Source organism: Macrotis lagotis, chromosome 1 (assembly GCF_037893015.1).
Source record: "Macrotis lagotis isolate mMagLag1 chromosome 1, bilby.v1.9.chrom.fasta, whole genome shotgun sequence".
Classification (NCBI taxonomy): Eukaryota; Metazoa; Chordata; class Mammalia; order Peramelemorphia; family Peramelidae; genus Macrotis; species Macrotis lagotis.
The window spans coordinates 580,195,900-580,217,358 of record NC_133658.1 but is presented as its reverse complement, the minus strand read 5'-3'; the positions used below and the strand labels follow the sequence as shown (position 1 = coordinate 580,217,358).

General features: G+C 38.0%; 1 protein-coding gene across 1 annotated transcript in view; it reads right to left on the bottom strand.

The window, feature by feature from the left end:
• The window catches only part of KALRN (kalirin RhoGEF kinase), a 1,044,937-nt gene that overhangs the window by 19,634 nt on the left and 1,003,844 nt on the right, over positions 1–21,459 (bottom strand). Inside the window, exons 19-23 of the mRNA XM_074214693.1 lie at positions 11,394–11,421; positions 10,801–10,972; positions 8,144–8,265; positions 2,725–2,856; positions 952–1,116 (exon numbers count right to left, since the gene is read on the bottom strand). Coding sequence (XP_074070794.1) covers positions 952–1,116; positions 2,725–2,856; positions 8,144–8,265; positions 10,801–10,972; positions 11,394–11,421 — 619 coding nt within the window. The remainder of the gene's footprint in view (positions 1–951; positions 1,117–2,724; positions 2,857–8,143; positions 8,266–10,800; positions 10,973–11,393; positions 11,422–21,459) is intronic.

Sequence of the window (21,459 nt, the reverse complement as noted above, 5' to 3'; positions counted from 1 at the left end):
TCACACCAGTTTCTAAGTAATGTCTATTAGAAAATAATGAAATGCATTAGTGAGCCCTCATCACTATGGTATGATGAAAAGAAACTCAACTGGAAGTCAAGTCTAGGTTATCATCCTAACTCTGCCAGTAGTTAGCTGAGGGACCTTGAATTATCAACGTCTGTGGATCTTTATTTCCTCATCTGCAAATGAGGAAGTTGTACTTATCATAGGTCTACAGATCTGGGAATGGAAGGGACCTAAAAGGCTAATTAGCTTCAACTCTGTTATTTTTTCAGATGAGGAAATGGAGATCCAAAAGATTTAGTGACTTGTTTGTGTTTGTTATTGTTGTTGTTCAGTCATTTCTGACTCGTGGTCACTCCATTTGGGGTTAAGATACTGACCTGGCACTCTATTCACCGCCCTACCTAGCTACCATAAATAAATAATTATATGTTGATATCAGTATTTATCATTATGGACTCACTTTGTTCTTACATACCTTTTACATTCCCTGAGATTTTTCAATAAATAGAGGAAATTCTGCCCCTTTGATGCTCTCTCTCTCTCTCTCTCTCTCTCTCTCTCTCTCTCTCTCTCTCTCTCTCTCTCTCTCTCTCTCCCCTCTCCCTCTCTCTCCCCCACCTTTCTCTCTCCCTCCCTCTTTCCCTCTCCTCCTCTCCCCCTCTCCCCTCCCCCTCTCTCCCTCCCTCTCCCTTTCACTCTCTCTCCTAGAAGATAAATCTTCTCTGATAAACAATTACTAAACAAGTTTTTCTTCCACAGTATGAACATATAAACAATTGTGCATAAGCGTTTTTAAAAATCTGTTGAAACTAATGGGACAATAAATTTAAGTAAAAGCCATCTAGAACTTTCCCTATCCCCAACAAAGCAATAAATAATTCTACTCTAATATGACTTGGAAAATCAATGTAATACTGGCTTAGGGGGCTCATCAGTGCTCACCATATTCTGGAAGTCTCACGAACTCAGAGGGCTCACTGGGTAAGCTGATCCCCCAAGGATTGCTGGCACTGACTCTGAACTGGTAAGGGCATCCTGGGCTCAGGTCTTCAATGACTAGGTAAGTGTCTAATGTTGAAGCCACAGACTGCTGCCAGACCTGGGAACCTGTGGAATCCAACAAGGAGGAAAATGAAAGAGAAACAGTAAGACACAAAGAAAAAGAGAGAAACACAGAGAGACAGAAGAAGAGGGGGAGGAGCAAGAGGGGGGAGGAGCAAGAGGGAGAAGAAGAGAAATTAAGAGATTACCACTCAACAAAGAAAGTTTATTTCACATAATAAGCTATATTGTCCTTATGGACACTATTAAATACTTCTCATAGTCTGTTTTCTAACTTTTTGCAGAGTGTTCAACCCCTTCATAAGAATTTGAATAAAGTATGGTTTCTGGAGGATCTGTCAGCAAAATCTATTTCATTTTGAATTTGTAACAATAAGCATAGAGTTCAAAGGTGTCCCAGAAGTTATAAAATAAGAAATAATTTTCTTCCTCTTTGTATCTTTGTAAAGTTAAAAATAACTAACTTTTATGTAATGCTTTAAAGTTTGCAAAGCTTTTTACATATCTATCTCATTTAGGTCTCACAATGACCTTGAGGTTAAGCAGTCTGAGTTTTATTGTTACCATTTTAGAGGTGATAGAACCAAGACTCAGAGGGGTTAAGTGACTTACCCATAATCCCACAGCTAATAAATTGACAGAAGCAGAATTCAATTTAGGGTCCTCTTGATTCCAAATATAGCTATTCTATCCCCTAGCTGATGCCCATGGGGTAATTGGCAGTGACTCTAAACTGGTAAGGCTGTCCTGGAGCTCAGGTCTTCAATGACTAGGCAAGTGTCCAAAGTTTAAGCTGTACTGTCTCCTCAGTATTCCCAGCTATTAAGGACATAAACTATTAAGGATAGTGTGGTAGAAAAGATTAATAGGAAAGATTGTAATGAACTGGCAACCTGAATAAAAGCAAGGTGACTGTAGAATTTGCCTTGGTTTTGATCATGAAAATAGAATTAACTCATCCCTAAGGCTACAGAGAAGGTTTTTGTTTATGGTTTGTTTTTTGGGGGGCATGGTCTTCTTTGAGAATGAAGGACAAACATCAATTGTTTTTTTTTGGCAAACATAGAACAAGAGAACATATTTTATCAGAAAAAAAGTGGGAGACTGAAGAAAATTACTGAAAAACAAAGTTCTGGAAGTACTAATCCATCCACAAAAGAAGATTTTTAAAAGTTAGAGATTGAGAGTTGGAATAAGTTCATGAACTTTGGGGAGCAAGTTAGGTGGCACAAATGTAAATGATTTTAGGTAGGGGTAGAGTCCATATAAGAGAAGAAGCTATCTCTGGGTCAATTAGAAGTCATTTACAACATAGTATGAATTAATTTAACCAGATCATGTCTTCTCTTGTTTTTCTTATTTCGTGGGTTGCAACAGCAAAACAAAAAAAGTAAATAGTGTTATCAGAGAAGCATCTAATTGGAAAAGACAGACTCATCACAAAGAAGAAGCAAGGGATACTTGGTAGAGAGGCCATGTCTTTTGTGTCTTGGCCACATTAGGAGAAGGTGAGAAAGTCCCTTCGGCACATTGGATGCCTGCCCTCTCCCCAACCCTGTGATGACCCTATTGGAGGATGTGGATGTATTATGAACTGCATCTCCAAAGGGACCAGTCAAGCAATCAGATCATGGAAGTCTATTTGGTTTATACCTTCTTCTCTGTACTCCACAGTATAACCAGAGATGGTGCAGTTTCCTGTGCTGGATGGAGGCAACCATCGGAGAATTACTGATGTGCAGCTCCTTTCTTGGGCAATGGGACGGTTTGGTGCTGCTGGAACACCTAAGGAAGTCCAAGGTCAAAGTCAGCCATTATATGACCTCAGAGGTTATTTAACCTCTTTGTATATCCATTCTCTCCCTCCCCACCTCTCCCATGGTCATCCTTGCCAGTTAACATATCTTCTTCCCAAGCCTGAAGTTTGAGAAGACCATAGGAGAGGATGTTGAACTTAGCATGAGAGGAGCCTGGATCAGTTCCTGCTTCTGACTCTTACTAGCCAGACTTAACATTTCTGGACTTGTTTCCTTATCTGTAAAATGGGGGGTAGTGGATCTGATAAACTATAAAATCTCTTTCTGATCTCAATCTATCATCTTATGATGTGATCATATTTGGGATTTAGAACTGGAAGATTTTCTTTATTAAGAGTTATATTATTATCTTTTGTTTTTATCAGTCATTTCCCCTAAATCACAGTCTGATAGAATATACCACATTCAACATCCATAGTTCTTCCCTAAACATACTGAGAAGAGGAAGATGTGTTTCATGAGCAGATCTCTCAAACTAAGACTGGTTATTACAATTATTTGGGGTTCAATGGATTTTTAGTGTTGTTATCACTCCCATTATTGTGGCTGCTGTACAAATTGTTTTCCTGGTTCTTCTTTCTATTCATCACTTCATATAATACTTCCCATATCTCTCAGAATGCCTTAAAATAGTAGTTATTAATATAATATTTTAAACTTTGCAAAGTACTTTCTAAATATCTTATTATAATTACTTATTATACAATGATATTCTATTACATTCATATACCACAGTTCATTCTGCAGTTTCCTAATTGATGGGAACTCTCTTTGTTCCAGTTTTTTATCATCACAAAAGGAAGGAAAAGAAAAGAAATAAGTATTTCTATAGTAACTTATAGGTTAGGCCCTATGTTTAAGCAACGCACACACACACAGACACAGACACAGACACACACACACACACACACACACACACACACACAAGCTGTTGTATTTTGTTATGTATGAGTTCTTTCTTTTTGTCTCTGAACTTTTTGGAGTTTGGACCCAGCAGTGAGATCTTTGCTTCAACTGTTAAGTGAATTTGCTCACATTATTCCAAATTGTATTTCAGGGGTGGCTAGGTGGCGTAGTGGATAAAGCACCGGCCTTGGAGTCAGGAGTACCTGGGTTCAAATCCAGTCTCAGACACTTAATAATTTACCTAGCTTTGTAGCCTTGGGCAAGCCACTCAACCCCATTTGCCTTGCAAAAATCCTAAAAAAAAAACCCCAAAAAACAAATTGTATTTCAGAAGAGTCTGGTAAATTTCCCAGCTTTGCTAGAAATTCATTAGCATAATTGTCTTCCAACATTAACTGTTTTCATCTTACATCATATTTGTCTTTTTAAAGAGTTGGAAGGGACTTAAAAGATCATATATTTCAATTTCTTCATTTTATAGATGAAAAACAGACAACAACAATGCTTAAGTGATTTGCCCCAGGATCAAAATAACCAAGCTTGTAAAGCAGGGTCTTTAGCACCAAATAAAAGACTCTTTTTTCCCTCTATACCATCAGATGAATTACTGTCTGACTGACCCTTGCTATTTGGGAAATCTTCTTGCCTAACTGAAATTCATCCATTATGGATGCACAAGACTCCATAATAGACTCATAAGAACTGCTCAAAGACTTGTATTCATTTTAGCCATCTCACAGTATTTGACTGGGCCCACATGGTACTAGGTTAGAATGATTTTCTTGCATGTTCTAGTAATGACTCTACATTAGAATTATTAACTTGCATACAATTATCCAATAAACCTTGTAGTCAGATTGAGGTGAATGTGGTCTCTCTAATCTTTAAATTCTCTGAACTAGATTAATTATCTTGTAATTCCCTACCTTAGACCAACATAGACAGGATTATTCTTGAAGATACTTTGCAAGATAAGACCTGACAAATTTACCATGGAAGGTAGAACAAAAATTTTGCAGCTAGACTATTTTTTTGAAGCTTTCCAGAAAAGAAAAAATAAGTAAAGGAATTAAGCAATTAAATAAATGAGTGAATGAATGAATGAATAGATGGATGGATGAATGAATGAATGAATAAAATAGGCTATTGGATAATCTTCTCCCATAATCCCTAACCCATCCATAGACTTAGACCCAACTTGAGATCACCAAGAATCTGTTGCTGACTTGTTTCAGTCATATCTGACTCTCCATGAACCCATTTAGGGTTTTCTTGGCAAAGATCCTGGAGTGATTTGCCATTTCCTTCTCTAGCTCATTTTATAGAAGAAAAATTGAGGCAAACAGGGTTAAATAACTTGCCCAGGGTCACACAGCTAGGAAGTATCTGAGGCCAGATAAGTCTTCCTGACTCCAGACCTGCTGCCCTACCCAGCTGCCTAAGAGTTTCAGAACAGGAGTAGTCAGTGACCAGAGTTTTTCTAGGAGTTGTTTGAAGCTCTGTTAGCCATGGCATGCCTCTCAGGCTGCCCCCCCCCCCACACACACACCTCTACTTCTATCTGATTTGTTCCTTCTTATTTCCTCTCCTTCCTCTGTTTCTTCTACAAAAAAATAGGTATTGGGCTATAGATTTAGAACTAGAAAGGACCTTAAAAGTCATCAAAGCCAAAACTTTAGTTTAATAGAAGGATAACCAAAGTCCAGAGTCTGTGATTTGCCTAGAGATTTGAACCTTGGTATTACTGATTTCAGGTTGGTTCTGGAGCCAGTAAGGTGACAGCTAGAGGACTCCTGTAGCTTTTAGCAAGTGGAACTGCCTTCACTGCTGCTTTTTTCTTTTGAACACAACACCTGAAGACACAAGAGTGAGCAGAAAGAGATGTACTTCTATTGTTTAAAACTGGATTACACCCAAAAGATTAGTCATTGTGAGGAAATTGAGATATCTTGGGAGATAGCATTTCATTGGTTTTTTCAAAGTGGTCAATGAAACAACTGATAGCCCAGAGGATAGGGTCCTTTGGCTTGTGGTGAGAAAGTCCTGAGTTCAAATCCCAATTCAGACACTTAAAGCTGTGTGAACCTGGACATGTTATTAAAACCATGTTTATCTCAGTTTCCTCATCTGTAAAATGAACTGGAGAAGAAAATGGCAAACCACTCTAGTATCTTTGCCAAGAAATCACCATATGGGTCATGAAGAGTCAAATATGAATGAAACAATTCAACAACAACAAAAAATTAAAATAGCATATGGAAATGTACATCTTATTTGGTGTGATATTTAGAATAATTTTTTAAAAAATTTAAATAATGAAAGTTAGGATAAACTAAACACTATTTTGCTTTATAATTTAAATTTGATTCACCTGTTATTTATTTAATACCCACCATAAGAAAGGCACTGTGTTAGGTCTGGGGATACACAATAGAACTTCATTTCTCCCTGGTTTGCACTCAGGTCTTCACTACCAAGCCCCTGCACCAGATATTTTTATTCTCTTCCTCTCTTCCCCTTTTCAGATTTCCTTTATGTGTTGTCTTTGTCCATTAGAATGGGAAGATCTCAACTAAGCTCCAGGGGCAGGGCTGTCCTTATTCCTTTCATTTAGAACAACACAGGACAGAGTAAGTGCTTAATTATTGTTTGTTCACTGACTGTCTAGCTTTCATGTAACTCACATCTAATGTCAGAGAAGGGCATGTAGGCAAATAACTTGGATATTAGGGAGGGAGATAAAGGCAAAAAAGGATAAATTTGAGGAGGAAGAGATCGTATTCACCAGTGTGTCTGATAAGACCTTGAATGAAGGAAGGAAGGGTCATTCAGCTAGGAAATGAAAGACTTTGAATAAGTGTGGCCTCTAAGGACTCTTCTAACTTGAAATGTCTGATTCTAAGATGAAAAGAAGAGGAACCTGTTGATGTGGATAGAGTCAGCTTGTAGACCAGGAAGACCTAGGTTAAAGTCTTCCACATATATAAACTGTATGACCCTCATCAAGGCTAAACTTTCTGTGCCTTCGGAAGTTCTTTGACTGTAAATTGATGTTGTTTATCCTTCATTCTTGAAGAGGCTATAAATTGTAGAATAGGTTCTTATTTATTTTCACAGCTAACAGGGTTTTCTTCAAGCAGTATTCTCTAAGCTGTTTCCATCATGGGTCTGGTCTCTCTCCCCTCCTACTACCCTCCTCAAAGACCCAAAACAAAAAAAAAAAGATCAATAGATAGAATTGGCAGAGGAGTTTATTCCAGTCATGGGAAAGAGTGTGAGCAAAGACAAGAAGAACATGAGGCAGGATACAAATTTGTTTTTGGTGAAACTATATAGCTCTATGTATTTGTTCAGATGTAACAAAATAATATTTTTTGATAGACCTCTTCAAGAATTTTAGTATTTCATATATTTATTTAGTTTAAAAATATTTCAACTTAGGGCAACTAAATGGCACAGTGGATAGAGCACCAGCCCTGGAGTCAGGAGGACCTGCACTAAATAATCACCTAACTGTGTGACCTTGAGCAAATCAACCAAAAACAATATTACAGCTTTTTTTTCTTAGAATGCTGATTCTAAGTAACTCAGAAACATAGGAGAGGAGCTCAGTGGAGGGGCTTTGTTGATATAAAGTATTGCATTATTGTAGGTAAAATTGAGACATAACAGCCATTCAGGTTATAGATTGTAAAATAGTGACTTTTATAGAATGGAAAGCATATACACATCACTATATTAAGTGCTTTTTGTTATTCAGTCTTTTTAATTGTGTCCAACTCTTTTTAACCCCACTTGGGATTTTCTTGGCAAAGATGCTGGAGGGGTTTGCCATTTCTTTCTCTAGCTCATTTTACAGAAGAGGAAACTGAGCAAACAATGTGAAGTGTCTTGCCCAGGATCACACAATTAGTAAATGTCTGAGAGTGAATTTGCACCCAGAACTTCCTGATTCTAGTCCCAGTACTCTATTCACAGTGCCACATAGTGCCTGGAATATAGTTAAAAATGAAAAAATAGATGACACTAAAAGAGTTCACATTCTAATTTGGGAGATAGCACTTATAAGAGGTTTCAAGCTATGGGGTGGCTAGAAAGGTCTGGTGGTCCTGAGGGTTCAGTGACAGGGCTGATGGCAAGGCTTTGATATTATTTCTTTTGAAAAATAAATTTCATTTGTCTTAATAAAAAGTAGATAGGATTCATAACTTGGGTAGGAGTCAGATTAGATGACTTCTGAGTTCTCTTTTCTATAGAAATCTAATAGTATAATCTTACTTATTTTGCTGACAGTTGAGGTGGGTCCCTTGCTCACCAGTTTAAATGAACTGATAAAGAAGGTGCCATACCTTGCACTTTGATTGTAGCTGATGTTGATGCAGTCCCATGGTCATTTGTTGCTACACATGTGTAAATCCCACTGTCTTGGGGCATCAGGTTGCAGATCTTCAGAGTGATTTCACCAGAATCACTAGAGAAAAGGTTCTGTTTCACACATCTAGGAGGAAATTTCCCATCCTCCCCTCCTTTGCTCTTAGAATTACTGGCTTGACTTCAGGGTCCTTAGTTTAAGGTTGAGTCTGGGATGCTGTTACCAACCCATGCAGTTTTTAAGTGATCAACCACTAACTGGTCAAAAATTGAACTCCCTAAAAGAGATATGTTAAAACAATAAATAACAATAGCAATAAGCCACCACCCACCACAACCAATGAGTGAACTGTTTTTGTTATTTGTTGAGATTTTTAAAAGATAAGCTAGGAATAATTTAGTTGAATAAATCTATCAGGTGTTGGGGGAAGGGGGCAGGAGTGGGGAAAAAGAAGAAACATATTGATATGGAACTGCATAGTCTAGTGGAGAAAGGACATGAGATCTAGTCCCAGCTCCATTACAAATTTGCTGTTTGACTTTAGGTAAATTGCTAAACCTCTATGGACCTCAGCTTTGTCATTTGTTAAATGTAGACAATAGTATTTGTATGGAATAAATGATGGGATATATTTGAAAGCAGAAGGTGTCACTATCATCATTATTCTTACCATCATTAGAAATCTCCTTCCCCCCAAGAAAGGACAGACACTCTTTGTTTCGTTCTTTTGGTTTCACAAGACCTAACTAGTAATTTCATTGATCTACAGAGCTCCAGGAGAAGAATGTTTTTTGCCTTCTTGCAAACTTATAGTCTTAGAAAATGTCATGCAGGTTTAGACGGCACAAGTGTTTTGCTTACAGTTACTGAGCCAATATAGATAAGAAGCAGATTTTGAACCCTGGCCTTCCCAACTCTGAGATCAGCTCTATACCTCCCTGCTTTTCACTGTTGACTTAAGAAAATGAAAAGACAAGACCAGAATATCAAGGAGAAGCCCTTCCACACAAGTATTTCAAGCCTTTATATATCTAGGGCACATCTAAATAATTACTTGATATTATAGAGGATATGGGAGGCAAATTTCTCAGGTAATCCATAGCCATAGTTAACCTGGGTTAACTTTCATGAAACATACATCCTGAAACACACCTTCCAATTAACCCTTTAAAATAAATTCAGTTGGATATGGCAGAACACACTTGAAATCCCTGCTACTAGGAAGTGGTGGATCACTTGTGTTTAAGAATACTGAGCTGCAGTGGGCTAAACAGATTAGGTATCTGTCTGCATCACTATGGTGAGATCCAGGATCAGGAGAGGGCTGTGTGAGGCAGATACTACAAATATTATCCTTATTTTACAGATAGAGAGTGAGGGCCAAGAGAAGTTCAATGACTTGTTCATGGTCATACATCTAGTGATAGAAGTATTTGTAATAACAATAATCAGTGGGAGTAGTAGTAGTAGTTATGGTAGTGAAAGTAGTAACAGCAGCAGTAGTAAAGTGGTAGTAGTAATGATAATAGTAGTAAGTGGTATTAGTAATAGCAATAGCAGTAGTAATCGTGATACACTAATGGTAGTAGTAGCTATAATAATAGCAGCAGTAGTAATATTAATAATGCTTGTAATAATAGCAATAATTGTAGTAATAGTAATAGCAGTAGTGGTAATAGAAGTTATAGCAGTAGTAGTGATAGTAGTGGTAGTAGTACTGGTAGTAGTGGTAATAGAAACAATTTAGTAGTAGTGGTAGTAATAGTGGTATTAGTAGTAATAGTACAATAGTAATAATAATAACTACTAGTTAATAACTAGTAGTTATAGTAGTGGTAGTGGTAGTAATAGTAATAATAATTGCGGTAGTAGTAATACTAGTGGTTATAGTAGTGATAGTAGTAATAGCAATAGTAGTAATAATAATAATAATAATACAATAGTGGTAGTACTAGTTATAGTAATAGCAGTAGTAGTCATAGTAGTAGTGGTAATAGTGACAATAGTGAAGTAGTAATGGTAGTACAATAGCAGTGGTGGTGGTGATAGTAATAATGGTAATAATAGTAACTCACATTTAGATAGTACTTTTTTTTAGGTTGCTTTTTTTGGCAAGGCAATGAGATTAAGTGGCTTGCCCAAGGCCACACAGCTAGGCAATTATTAAATGTCTGAGGTTGGATTTGAACCCGGGTACTCCTGACTCCAGGGCCGGTGCTCTATCCACTGCGTCACCTAGTCACCCCTAGATAGTGCTTTAAAGTTTGCAAAAGCCTTTCCTTATTATCCCATTTTAACAAAGAAGTAAACTGAAGCTCGAATAGGATAAGTGCCTTAGAAGGGTCAAGTGTCTTAATGAGCAAGTGTCTAAAGGAGAATTTCTACTTTCATCTTCCTGACACCATGTCCAGCTCCCTGCCCATGATGCTGACTTCTAAGCTGAGACTTGAACTGAGGTCTTCTGACTCTGGGCCCAGGGAAGTTTTTCACTGAAACTAATTCAGTAGCACCTGTGGACCCTGAACCTAAACACCTTTGCCTCAGGAGCTCTCTGCTCTGTGTGGTTAAATGAAAAAGGGATCCCTGCTCATAGAGGAGTGGTTGCTGATGATCAGGGGAGGGGCATGCAGCTACCAGGAGGAGACTGTGTATGTGGCTGTGCTGTTGTCATTGTCCAGGATGTTCTGGTCAGGGCCCTTCCAAATAATGTTGGGCTTTGGTCTCCCACACACTTTGCACTGCAGGGTCACGGTATCACCCAGTAAGCAGGTCACATCCATCAGGGGAACAAGGAATTCAGGGGCAACTGAAATTCAAACAACATGTAGCTGGAGCAATTAAAACAAAAACTACAATTAAACAAACTTTTCCTTTCTCACCCCACCTCCCATCCTCACCCCCCCCCATCCCCACCCCACTACCTACACAAGCAGACCCAGGCAACAATGATGTGAGTAGCCACCAGCTAAGCACAGGCTCCTCTCCTCTCCAATCTTTCTAGCATCACTTCCTCCAATAGAATATAAACTCCTGGAGGACAGATTCATTTCATTTCTGACTTTAAATCTTCTTCACCTAGCCCAGTTTCTGGTACACAGTAAGTACTTTAGTAAGTGCTGCTGCTTCTTGTTGCTGTTGACTACTGTTCCTTGGTTGGAGGAATTCAAAGAAAACGCTTTAAACTCACCCTTTTTTTTAAACTTTCAAATGCTTTCTCTTTAACTCACCTTCTTGGATGAAATTTGGATTCAAGATCTGAAAAAAATAAAGGCAAAGAAACAGAGAATCATTTTATTTGTAAACAATTAAAGAAGCAAACAAAACTGAGTAAAATTCAATAAAAATAAAATCCATTGGTTGCCATAAAGTGTATGGGTTCATTTTCTCCTTAGGCAGGTGAAGTGATAGGGTTCTCCACATGAAGTCAAGAAAGACTTGAGTTCAAATCCTAGAACTTGGTGACCCTCAACAAATCAGTTCAACTCCCTAAGCTTTAGTTTTCATCTTTTGGAAATATATAAAATCTAAGTTTTCTAACAGTGAGGGAATAGGTTTTTGCCTATTAGAAAAAACCAAGTTAAAAAAACAAATACTTATTGATTGCTTCTGCAAAATTGAAGATAGAAACATTTGCATTACCTACCTCATGATAGAGATAGTTCAGGGTATGAACTTGTGCAGATCATGTAACCTCTTCCTGCCTCAGTTTCCTTAGACATATTGTCTATCTCAATAGACCTTAGCCCTAGTTTCAGCTTAAGATGCAGTATTCTGTAGTGGGCAGAGAACTGTACCTGGTGTCAGAAGACTAGAGTTCAAATCCTCATTCAGACTTTTGTGACCTCTGTAATCCTTGGCAAATTATCAAGCCTCTCTGAGCTTCAGGTTTCTCCTTTTTTTTTTTTTATTAATTTTTATTTAAGGCAATGGGATTAAGTGACTTACCCAAGGTCACATAGCTAGGTAGTTATTGAGTACCTGAGATCATATTTGAACTCATCTCCTCCTAATTCCAGGATCAGTGCTCTATCCACTCTACCACCTAGCTGCCACCTAATTTCCTCCTTCATAAAAATAATATGTCTCTATAAAATGGTGATAAAAATTACCTCTATCTCCCAGAATCAAATGAGATAATGTTAGTGAACTGTTTTAAAAAATGTAAATCTCTCTATAAATGCCAGTTATTTACCAGTCTTCATGGGTTTGTTGTGAGGAAAGTGCTTAGTCAACTTTACAATTCTTTCCAAATATGAGCTATAATTAATATTTAATAGAGTCTTATAAGGCATCTCATTCTTTAGTTTTTGTGAAAAAGGAAAAATTGAGCCCCATGGGGTGGTCATTTGCCCAAAGTCACAGCTATTAATCCTCTACTAACCCACAATAATATCATGCCTTTCATATGATATTAAAGTCAATGGAACTTCACTTGAAAATTAAAGGGTTTTCTTCTCTTTTTCAAAACCCGCTAATGATCTATGTTGCTTCATCTTCTCCCCCATAGCCCCCATTCTTCCAGGGGTTCCAATTTTCAAAGACACATCAGGTGATTAAAGTTCCACAATAGCAAGGACATATTCAAAAGAACTGGCAATTTTGGGAACCTACTAGTGTGAGAGAACTTGATGAGGCCTTGATTTATTTCTATGTCTTTCTTCTGACTTTTTCTCTTTGGAGAATAAACCAGAGTGGTACCTGGAGAGAGATTCTTTGGTCTATCTTGAAACTATTCCAAAAAGGTAGGAATTTTTCTTGTAGTCATTTTCTTTTTATAGATCATTCCAGCTAGAAGGGACCTTAGAGCTATCTGTTGTGTTGTTGGGTTGTTTCAGTGCCTGGGTCGCTTCATGACCCCAGTTGGGATTTTCTTGACAAAGATCCTGGAGTGGCTTGCCATTTCCTTCTCGGGTTTAATTTAGAGATGAGGAAACTGAAATAAACCGGAATGTGTGACTTGCCCAAGGTCACACAACAAGTAAATATTTGAGGCTGAATCTGACTTTATGAGTTTTCCTGACTCTAGACCTGGTGCTCTATCCACTGTACCATCTAGCTGCCCCTGAAGTTACTAGCATCATCCTAATAATGATAATATTAATATCATAATAAGCATGTATGCCAGCATTGTGCTGCTATACAAATACATTTAAGTTCCCATAGCAATCCTGTGAGGTAGGTGCTATTATTATTCCCAATTTATAGTTGAGGAAACTGAGGCAAACAGAGCAGATAATAAGTATTTGGGATTGGATCTGAGCTTCAGGTCTTCCTGATTCTAGGCCCAACATTCTACTAACGGTCACCTCCCTGATACCAAATTTCTTTATTTTACAAATGAGAATCATCAGTCAATGAACATTTATTAAGGATCAGCCATGTGCCAGACACTGTTAAGGACTATAGGAACTCACAGACCTGGAGGTTGAAAGGGGAAAGTGGGGGGAATGGGGAGGGGTTAAGAACCTGGAGCTCCTGAATCTGTTTGCTGCAGAGTGCAGTGGAAAGAACCCTGCTGTGATGGACATGTCACTAAACCTTCATGGACTTTAGTTCCCTGATCTGTGAAATGGGGGGGGTTGAACTAGATGATTTGAGCTCTAGATGGACTAGGTAATACTAGCTCAAGGCCCATGATTCTCTGGTCAAGTGAGTATACCACCTTCCAAGGGAATGCCAAGGGAATTTCCCTTCATTAAAAAAACATAGGACTCAAATGTCTCACAAAAGAATCCAGGAGAATTCCTTTTTCTCTGCCTATTCTAAAATGGTTGATTAGACCATAGGTACTAGTTGTTAAATATACTGCTATCTCCAAGAACTTCTCCTTACCATGGAAAATGACTGAAAGTATCTTTAGATATGCTGTTTGTTTGCTATGTGAGGGAGGGACAGAGCTACCTGGAGAAGACAAATCACCAGGGCAGGGCAGATGTATATATACACATGTTTATTTACACACAAATGCATGTGATCTATGCATATGCACATATGTAGTCTACAAATAGATACACACATATGTGTGCATTACATATTTATGTGTATATGTGTGTGCTTATATTTAGACACAGACTAGATGTGTTATAATTAGAAAATCATATATAGTTATATGTAATTATACTTGTGATTATAGGTAACCATATATACCTATTAAACATCTAGACTAAGAGTTTAATACATAAGAAAAGCATGTATAAGTATGAGTGTTATTTCTGTTCGTATATACATATGCATATACACATATAGGTTTATGCATATATACAAATTATACATATACATATGTAATACATATATGGATAGATTTAGGTATAGATTTAGATAGTTTTCTTATGTATTAAATACCCTCCAAGTGAATCCACACTCTGATCTAGGCAAGGACTACTTATAAAGGTTGGTACATGTCCTCATGGAACTTTCAATCTAGTTTGGAATTCTGAAAAATACACTAATAACTTGGTTTTATTGGTTACCATAACCAGAGACTTCACCAAATTGTGAAGAGTCTTTGGATATATAACTGGGCTGATCTTCCAAATGCAAATCTAGGTAGTCTGTTGCCTGGACCATAATCAAAACTTTCTGAATGTGGTAGAACCTGACCAAACTGGTACTCTGTTGGCACTGCCTTTGGGAGCCAAAGATTTTTTCCATCCATGCTGAGGCTTTGCAGTAGTAATTTTTAATGCAGATAATGTAAGCAGAGAGGTATTCATAAAGTGTTTAGGGAGGTACAAGGGAAGAAAACTTATTTTTCACTGAATGGGGGGGAGAATTAAAAGGAAATTTCCAGGAGAAAATGAAGAAAGAGAGACAAAGAACCCTGAAGAAGATTACAGAAAGGCAGTGTGATGCAGAGGATATAGAGTCAGAATATATTGTTGTTATTCATGTGTATCTGATTCTTCCTGACCCCATGGACTATACTATCCATAGGATTTTCTTGACAAAGATATTAATAATGCTTTGCCATTTTGTTCTCTAGTGGATTACAGCAGAAGTCAAGTGACTTACCCAGGGCCATATAAGTATCTGATATAGGATTTGAACCTCCAGACTCCAAGCCTGAAATTCTATCTACCTAGCCATCTAGCTGCTCTCATAAGTATCAGAACACCCATTTTTATAGATATAAACAACTGAGACTTTCAGACGATGCCAGGTCTCTTTTGACTCTTCAGTTTTACACAATGGAATAATACATGAGGTAGCAGACCTGTGTTTTAATGTTAACTTCATCCAGTGTCATCTCTGCCACTTCACTTTGAAAATTCCTCTTTAGGAATCCAACTTCCCAACTCTAAAATGGGGAGAATCAGGCCTTCACTGATTGAGTGGATCTTAGGAGATAAGTAAAAGAAAGGCCAAAAATTGTCTAAAGTTTAACTGCTTATGAAAAGATTAAATATGGTTTGTAGCTTTGTTTGATATATTTATATCAAAATATATTTTGATCTATCTATCTATCTATCTATCTATCTATCTATCTATCTATCTATGATATAGAAACACTTTGACTTGGCAGATTTGTGGATAAATAGTTCATCTGACTCACTTTTTCCATATGTAGTTTCAAAAACTCAATTTGCTTTCTTCTGTCTTTTGCCTTTCAAGGAATACCCTCCTCAAAGCATAGTACTAGTTTATCTAATTAAGCATGACTTAGTCTGAAAAGTAGGCAAAAGTCATCCATTTTTTTTTCTTGCGAATTGTTAGGCTGAACTCTTTTGAGTGATTATAGGTCTCATTTTGGAAGCGCTGTAATGTAGCACAGTTTCTTTTGGAAACAGGAATATTGGGAGGACCTCATAATTTATAAGGAAATTTTTTTCCATTTGGGCTCTGAGTTGAACATCCTTCATGTGAAGACAGCAAACACCTATAGTAAATCATGTTAGACCCATATCCTGTTATTTCCTTGCTTTATATTAATATGGGGAGAGTGGTATAGACTTGGAGTTAAAAAGACTTGAGCTCACATCCTATATATCTAAGACTTATTCATCATATGGTATCTAGGTTGTGAACTGTGTTGGTGGTAGTGGTGCCCATACTGGTAGTCAAATAATAGGCTTTGTGTTACTATTGATTATTGTGATCTTTTTTGGTTGCTTCTTTGAAGGAGTCTTGGATGATTTTGATGAATATGGGACATAGTTTGTTGGAGGAAAGACCCAACTAAGCCCAATCATCTTGATTCATTTAACTGAGAGAACAATGAGTAGTGAAAAATGGAGATCTGTCAAGATTTCTAAACAAATTCTTTTCTCCATCAATAACAGTAGAACCACCACATTTGAACACTAACATCACAGCCTCTTGTGAACTAAAATGAGATATTAGTAATGGTCCTTTAAAAAAAGATGAAAATGGGGGGGGCAGCTAGGTGGCACAATGGATAACGCACTCGCCCTGGAGTGAGGAGTACCTGGGTTCAAATCCAACCTCAGACGCTTAATAATTACCTAGCTGGGTGGCCTTGGGCAAGCCACTTAACCCCATTTGCCTTGCCAAAAAAACCTGAAAAAGATGAAAACATCTGGACAAATAATAATAGGAGAGAGTACATATAGTGCTTTTTAACATTTGGACATTCCTTATATATATTTTTTTTATCTGATCCTCAAAACAACCTTGTGATGTAAAGGCCATTAAAATCCCCATTTACACATGAGGATCTAGGCAGAGAAAAATTTAGTGACTTGCCCAGGATCACATAACCTGTAAGTATCTGAATAGGATTAGAATTTAGGGATTCCTGGTTCCAACCCAACATTCTATCCATTGAGAAAGTGCTAGGAAAGGAAGGAAGGAAGAGAGAAAGAGAGAGAGAGAGAGAGAGAGAGAGAGAGAGAGAGAGAGAGAGAGAGAGAGAAGAAAGAGGAGGAAGAAAGAAGAGGAAGGAAGGAAGATGAAAGAAAGAAGGAAAGAAAGAAAAGAGGGAAGAAAGAAAGAAAGAAAAGAGGAAGGAAGGAAGAAAAAAGAAAAAGAAAGGAAGAAAAAAGAAAGAAAGAAGAAGAAGGAAGCAAGGAAGGAGAAAGATGAAGAAAGAGAAAAAATATAAACTAAATTAAAGGTACCCACAAGAGGTCTTTCTGTGTGTGTGTGTGTGTGTGTGTGTGTGTGTGCATGTGTGTGTGTAACAATTTTGAAGGTGCTGAGAGTTCAAATCTCAAGATTTTTTTTAAAGGGAGAACATGGGGGAATATCTGCTTTAGAAATCAGATTTTATGTGAACAGCAGTGGGCAGTTTTATTGCAGGAAGGAGATGAAAGATTGAAAAGAAAGCAACAAGATTGGAATGTTTTACCCTCAAACAGAAAATCACTAACTCAAGGTGACCCATTCCCATGAAAGGATCCAGCAATGCTCTAGCACCTTCTTCAAAATGGGAGGACAGCAGTACCATAGGAAAAGCCAGTGGGGTATAGAGTAGAATATATAGGCTTTTAGCAAGGAAGTCTTCCTGTCAACTCAATAGATCTGTTCTCTATTTGTTGTTGGGTTGTTTTAGTTTCTTTGTAACCTCATTTGAGATTTTCTTGGTAAAGATACCAAGGGGTTTTCCGGTTCCTTCTCCAAATCATTTTATAGACTAGGACACACAAGCAAACAAGGTTAGGTGATTTGCCCAGGATCACACAGCTACTAAGTGTCTGAGGCCAGAATTTAACTCAGTAAGATTAGTCTTCCTGGCACTCTATCCACTGTGCCACCTAGTTGCTCATATTTCCAAGCCAAGCCAAGAGGAGTGACCCAGAATTTTAGTAAGCAAGGTCAATCTCTCCAGAAATTCAGAAAAAAAAACCCAAAATCATCTCCTTTATTAAATTCTTAGTGTAAAAAAAAAAGTACAGAATTTATTTGCTGCCTAGGATGCCAAAGGAATCTGATTGGGGTTAAAGAAAATGAATGAGAAAGGGCAATTATTTGTCTTCTCCATGCTCAGTAAGAGGAGGTAAGCTGTCCTAAACAAAGGTCTACATTGAAAGAATAATAGATGAGAATTAGTCCTTTTCCACTTGGGGAACACTTCCCTTCAAAACCCAGGAATTTTATACTCAATGAATTTATAGGAAAAGAGGAAAAGCAAAGTCCTTCAGCATTAGGGAATTCTGGGGAAAGGTACTTCCTAGATAACATAATTTTTCTTTTTAGGAAAGATGATTTGCTCAAGCATTGTGCGCCTGGAACCTAGCTTCTGCAGATGAGAAAGTGGTTTCAGTTTTTTCTGCTTGGTAGGACAGAGTAGGAAGGAACTAAGGCATAATGAAGGAGAAAGGATCTTTTGTGATCATAGAATCCATCCTTTTCACTTCAGGTATTGGGGAATATTGGGGAAAATAATCTATTTCTATTTTAAGACAAAAGGAAATTCCTCTTGTCTGCCCCAACAAGTTGTTCTAGTCCACAATCACTCCTCAAATGAGATAATTTCTGTAAAATGCTTAGTATATTGCCTGTAAGTGCTAAACACAAATCTATTCCTCCATCCCCCTTCTTGTATTACTAGCTATGTGGCCTTGGGCAAGTCACTTAACCCTGATTGCCTCACATCTAGATCCAACTCCATTCTTCCTGATTCATATCTGGTCACTGGACCCAGATGGCTCTGGAGAAGCAAGTGAGACTGGTGACTCAATACAGCATCTCCCTCACTCAAATCCAGTTAATTTGCTTGCAATGGCATCACCTCCCTGATGTCAAGGTCTTCTTAGAGACTGCAGGGAAAAAAATCATCATCATCATCATTACCAAGAAGGTCTTCATGCATTCTACCTAAACCTCTAGATTCTGCCTTTTTCCCATTCTGTTTACTTTCAATAGAAATGATTTAGAGGAGACTGGCACTGTGGAACGTGTGAGGGTGGGAAGAGACCACAGGCAGTGAATGCCATTGTAAGTCTTGAGACCAAACAGCACTTTTTTTCTGACCGATTTATGTAAAGAGAGATGCAAGCTGAGATGTATAGCAGATCAGTTTTCTTCCCTCCACAGTAACCAGGATAGACTTCATCCCCAAAGTTCTCTTCTTCTAGTGCTCACCTTCTACAATATTAAGGTTTTTTTTAAACCTCTGCTCATTCATAAAGGAATGAAGGTGTACACAATCATGAATTTTCATATGCCATGATCACAAATACTAGAAATAGAGACTTCTGGTGTCTCTTTTTTCCCCCATTATATAGTTTTTTTTAAAGTCTGGAAAAATTTGAACTTTTTTAATAGCAAGATCCTGATCTTTTGGACAACTCTGTGAGTGCCAATGACCACTCAGAGACTTCAAGGGCACAACTAGCGATCCCTAAACAATGCAATGGTAAAATTTGTTCTTTTTCCTTTAGCATCTGCCATCTTTCTTCCTCCTCATTTGTCTGGGTTGTCTCTTCCAGCTTCACATGTGATGGCACTATTCCTTTCCCTCCTAGCTGAGTGTAGAATGCAGTTGACTGGACACCACCTAAATGCAGGGTGCTGCACAGTCTTGGTTGCAGTTTACAATCTTGTTTCCCATCCTACTGGCATAGTTGGAAAATCTCTGAATTTGTCATTTGACTATTGGTCTGGATTCAAATCCTAAGTCTCTTACTATGGATCCAAGCATGGACAAATTACTAAATGCAACAGTTTAGCTCAACAAGCTTATATTAAGCACCTACTATGTGCAAACTACATGCCTGCCTTTAAGGGACTTGAGAGAGAGACAGAGAGACAGAGAGATATAGAGAGATACAGAGAAAGAAACAGAGAAAGACAGAGAATGCATATTTGCAAATAAGTCAGTGCAAGGTAGTTTGAGGAGGAAAATAGCACTAACTTCTAGAAGATCTAACTTCTAGAAGAAGTCTTCCAGGAATAGATGACACCTGAGATGAACCTAGAAAGAATCAAAGGATTCTGTAAGGCAGAGGAGTAGGTGCATTCCAAGCGTTCAGGATAGTTTAGGCAAACTTCAGATGGAGTGCTGATTTCAGGGAGTACAGAGTAGCTTAGTTTGGCTGCAAAGTAGACTGTGAAGATTATTTGTGAATTCTTTGGAAAGGAAGGCTGCACATTGATTATGAGGGAGTTTAAGTATCAAGCTAAGGAATTTGTATTTTGTCACAGAGAAGCAACTAAACATTCCTGAGCAGTTACAGTGATATGGTCAGATTGTACTGGATGAGAATTATTTTCACAAGAGTGTGAAGAATTGACTAGTGAGGGAAAAACTGGAAAGCTGAAAATCCAAATAGGAAGCTGTTGCCATAGTCCCAGTAGAAGATGATTAGAATTTGAATTAAAGTGGTGGGAGTTTAGAGAATACAATATGACTATATGAGATGATGTGATGGGAGAATCATTAAAATTAGATTAGAAGAGGCGGCTAGGTTGTGCAGTGGATAGCGCACCGGCCCTGGAGTCAAGAGTACCTGAGTTCAAATCCGACCTCAGACACTTCATAATTACCTAGCTGTGTGGTCTTGGGCAAGCCACTTAACCCCATTTGCCTTGCAACGCCCCCCCCCCCCAAATTACATTAGATCTGGGTGATGAAGGAGAGGGAAGAATCATAGTTTGTGAATTTGGAAACTGGAAAAATATTGGTACCCACAATAGGGTTGTCAGGAGCGGGGCAGTTTAAGAGAAGAGGTGAGTTCTGTTTTGAATTTATAGAGGGGTTAAATGCTGATGGGATGTCCAACAAGCAAGTAATAAGGTAGGACTGGAGGGATAATAAAGAGTTAGGAGAAACAGCCCTACATAGATATGATAACTGAACCTTTGGGAGAGATATGTTTGTGTGTGTGTGTGTGTGTGTGAGAGAGAGAGAGAGAGAGAGAGACAGAGACAGAGACAGAGAGACAATAAAACAAGGGGTAAGATTTGTAGAGGATAGACCAAGGAGAACTCTCATGATTCTCCCCTTCTTTCTGGAAGAGCCACATCCTCATCAGGGAATGGAGCAAGGAAAGGACAGCAAGGGGGACAGTGTAGGTAGGAAAAGAGGTTCTTAACCTGGGATATTTGGTCCCCCAAGGGTTCAGTGGATATATACGAGGGGACTTATGAACTTGGATGGGAAAAAATTACATCTTTATTTGAATATAATTGGTTTCCTTTGTAATTTTATCTATTTTATTTATTCTTTTAAAAAGAACAATTCTAACTTGGCAGTCCTTAGATTGCCAAAGAGAATCATGACACACAGAAAAGTGTATGGTCCCCTGGCATGGAGAGATTTAAAGGTGTCAATTAAGAGAAAATGGGGAGTTTATGTTTTCTCAATAAAGAAGAAATTGAGGTCCTCTGCTG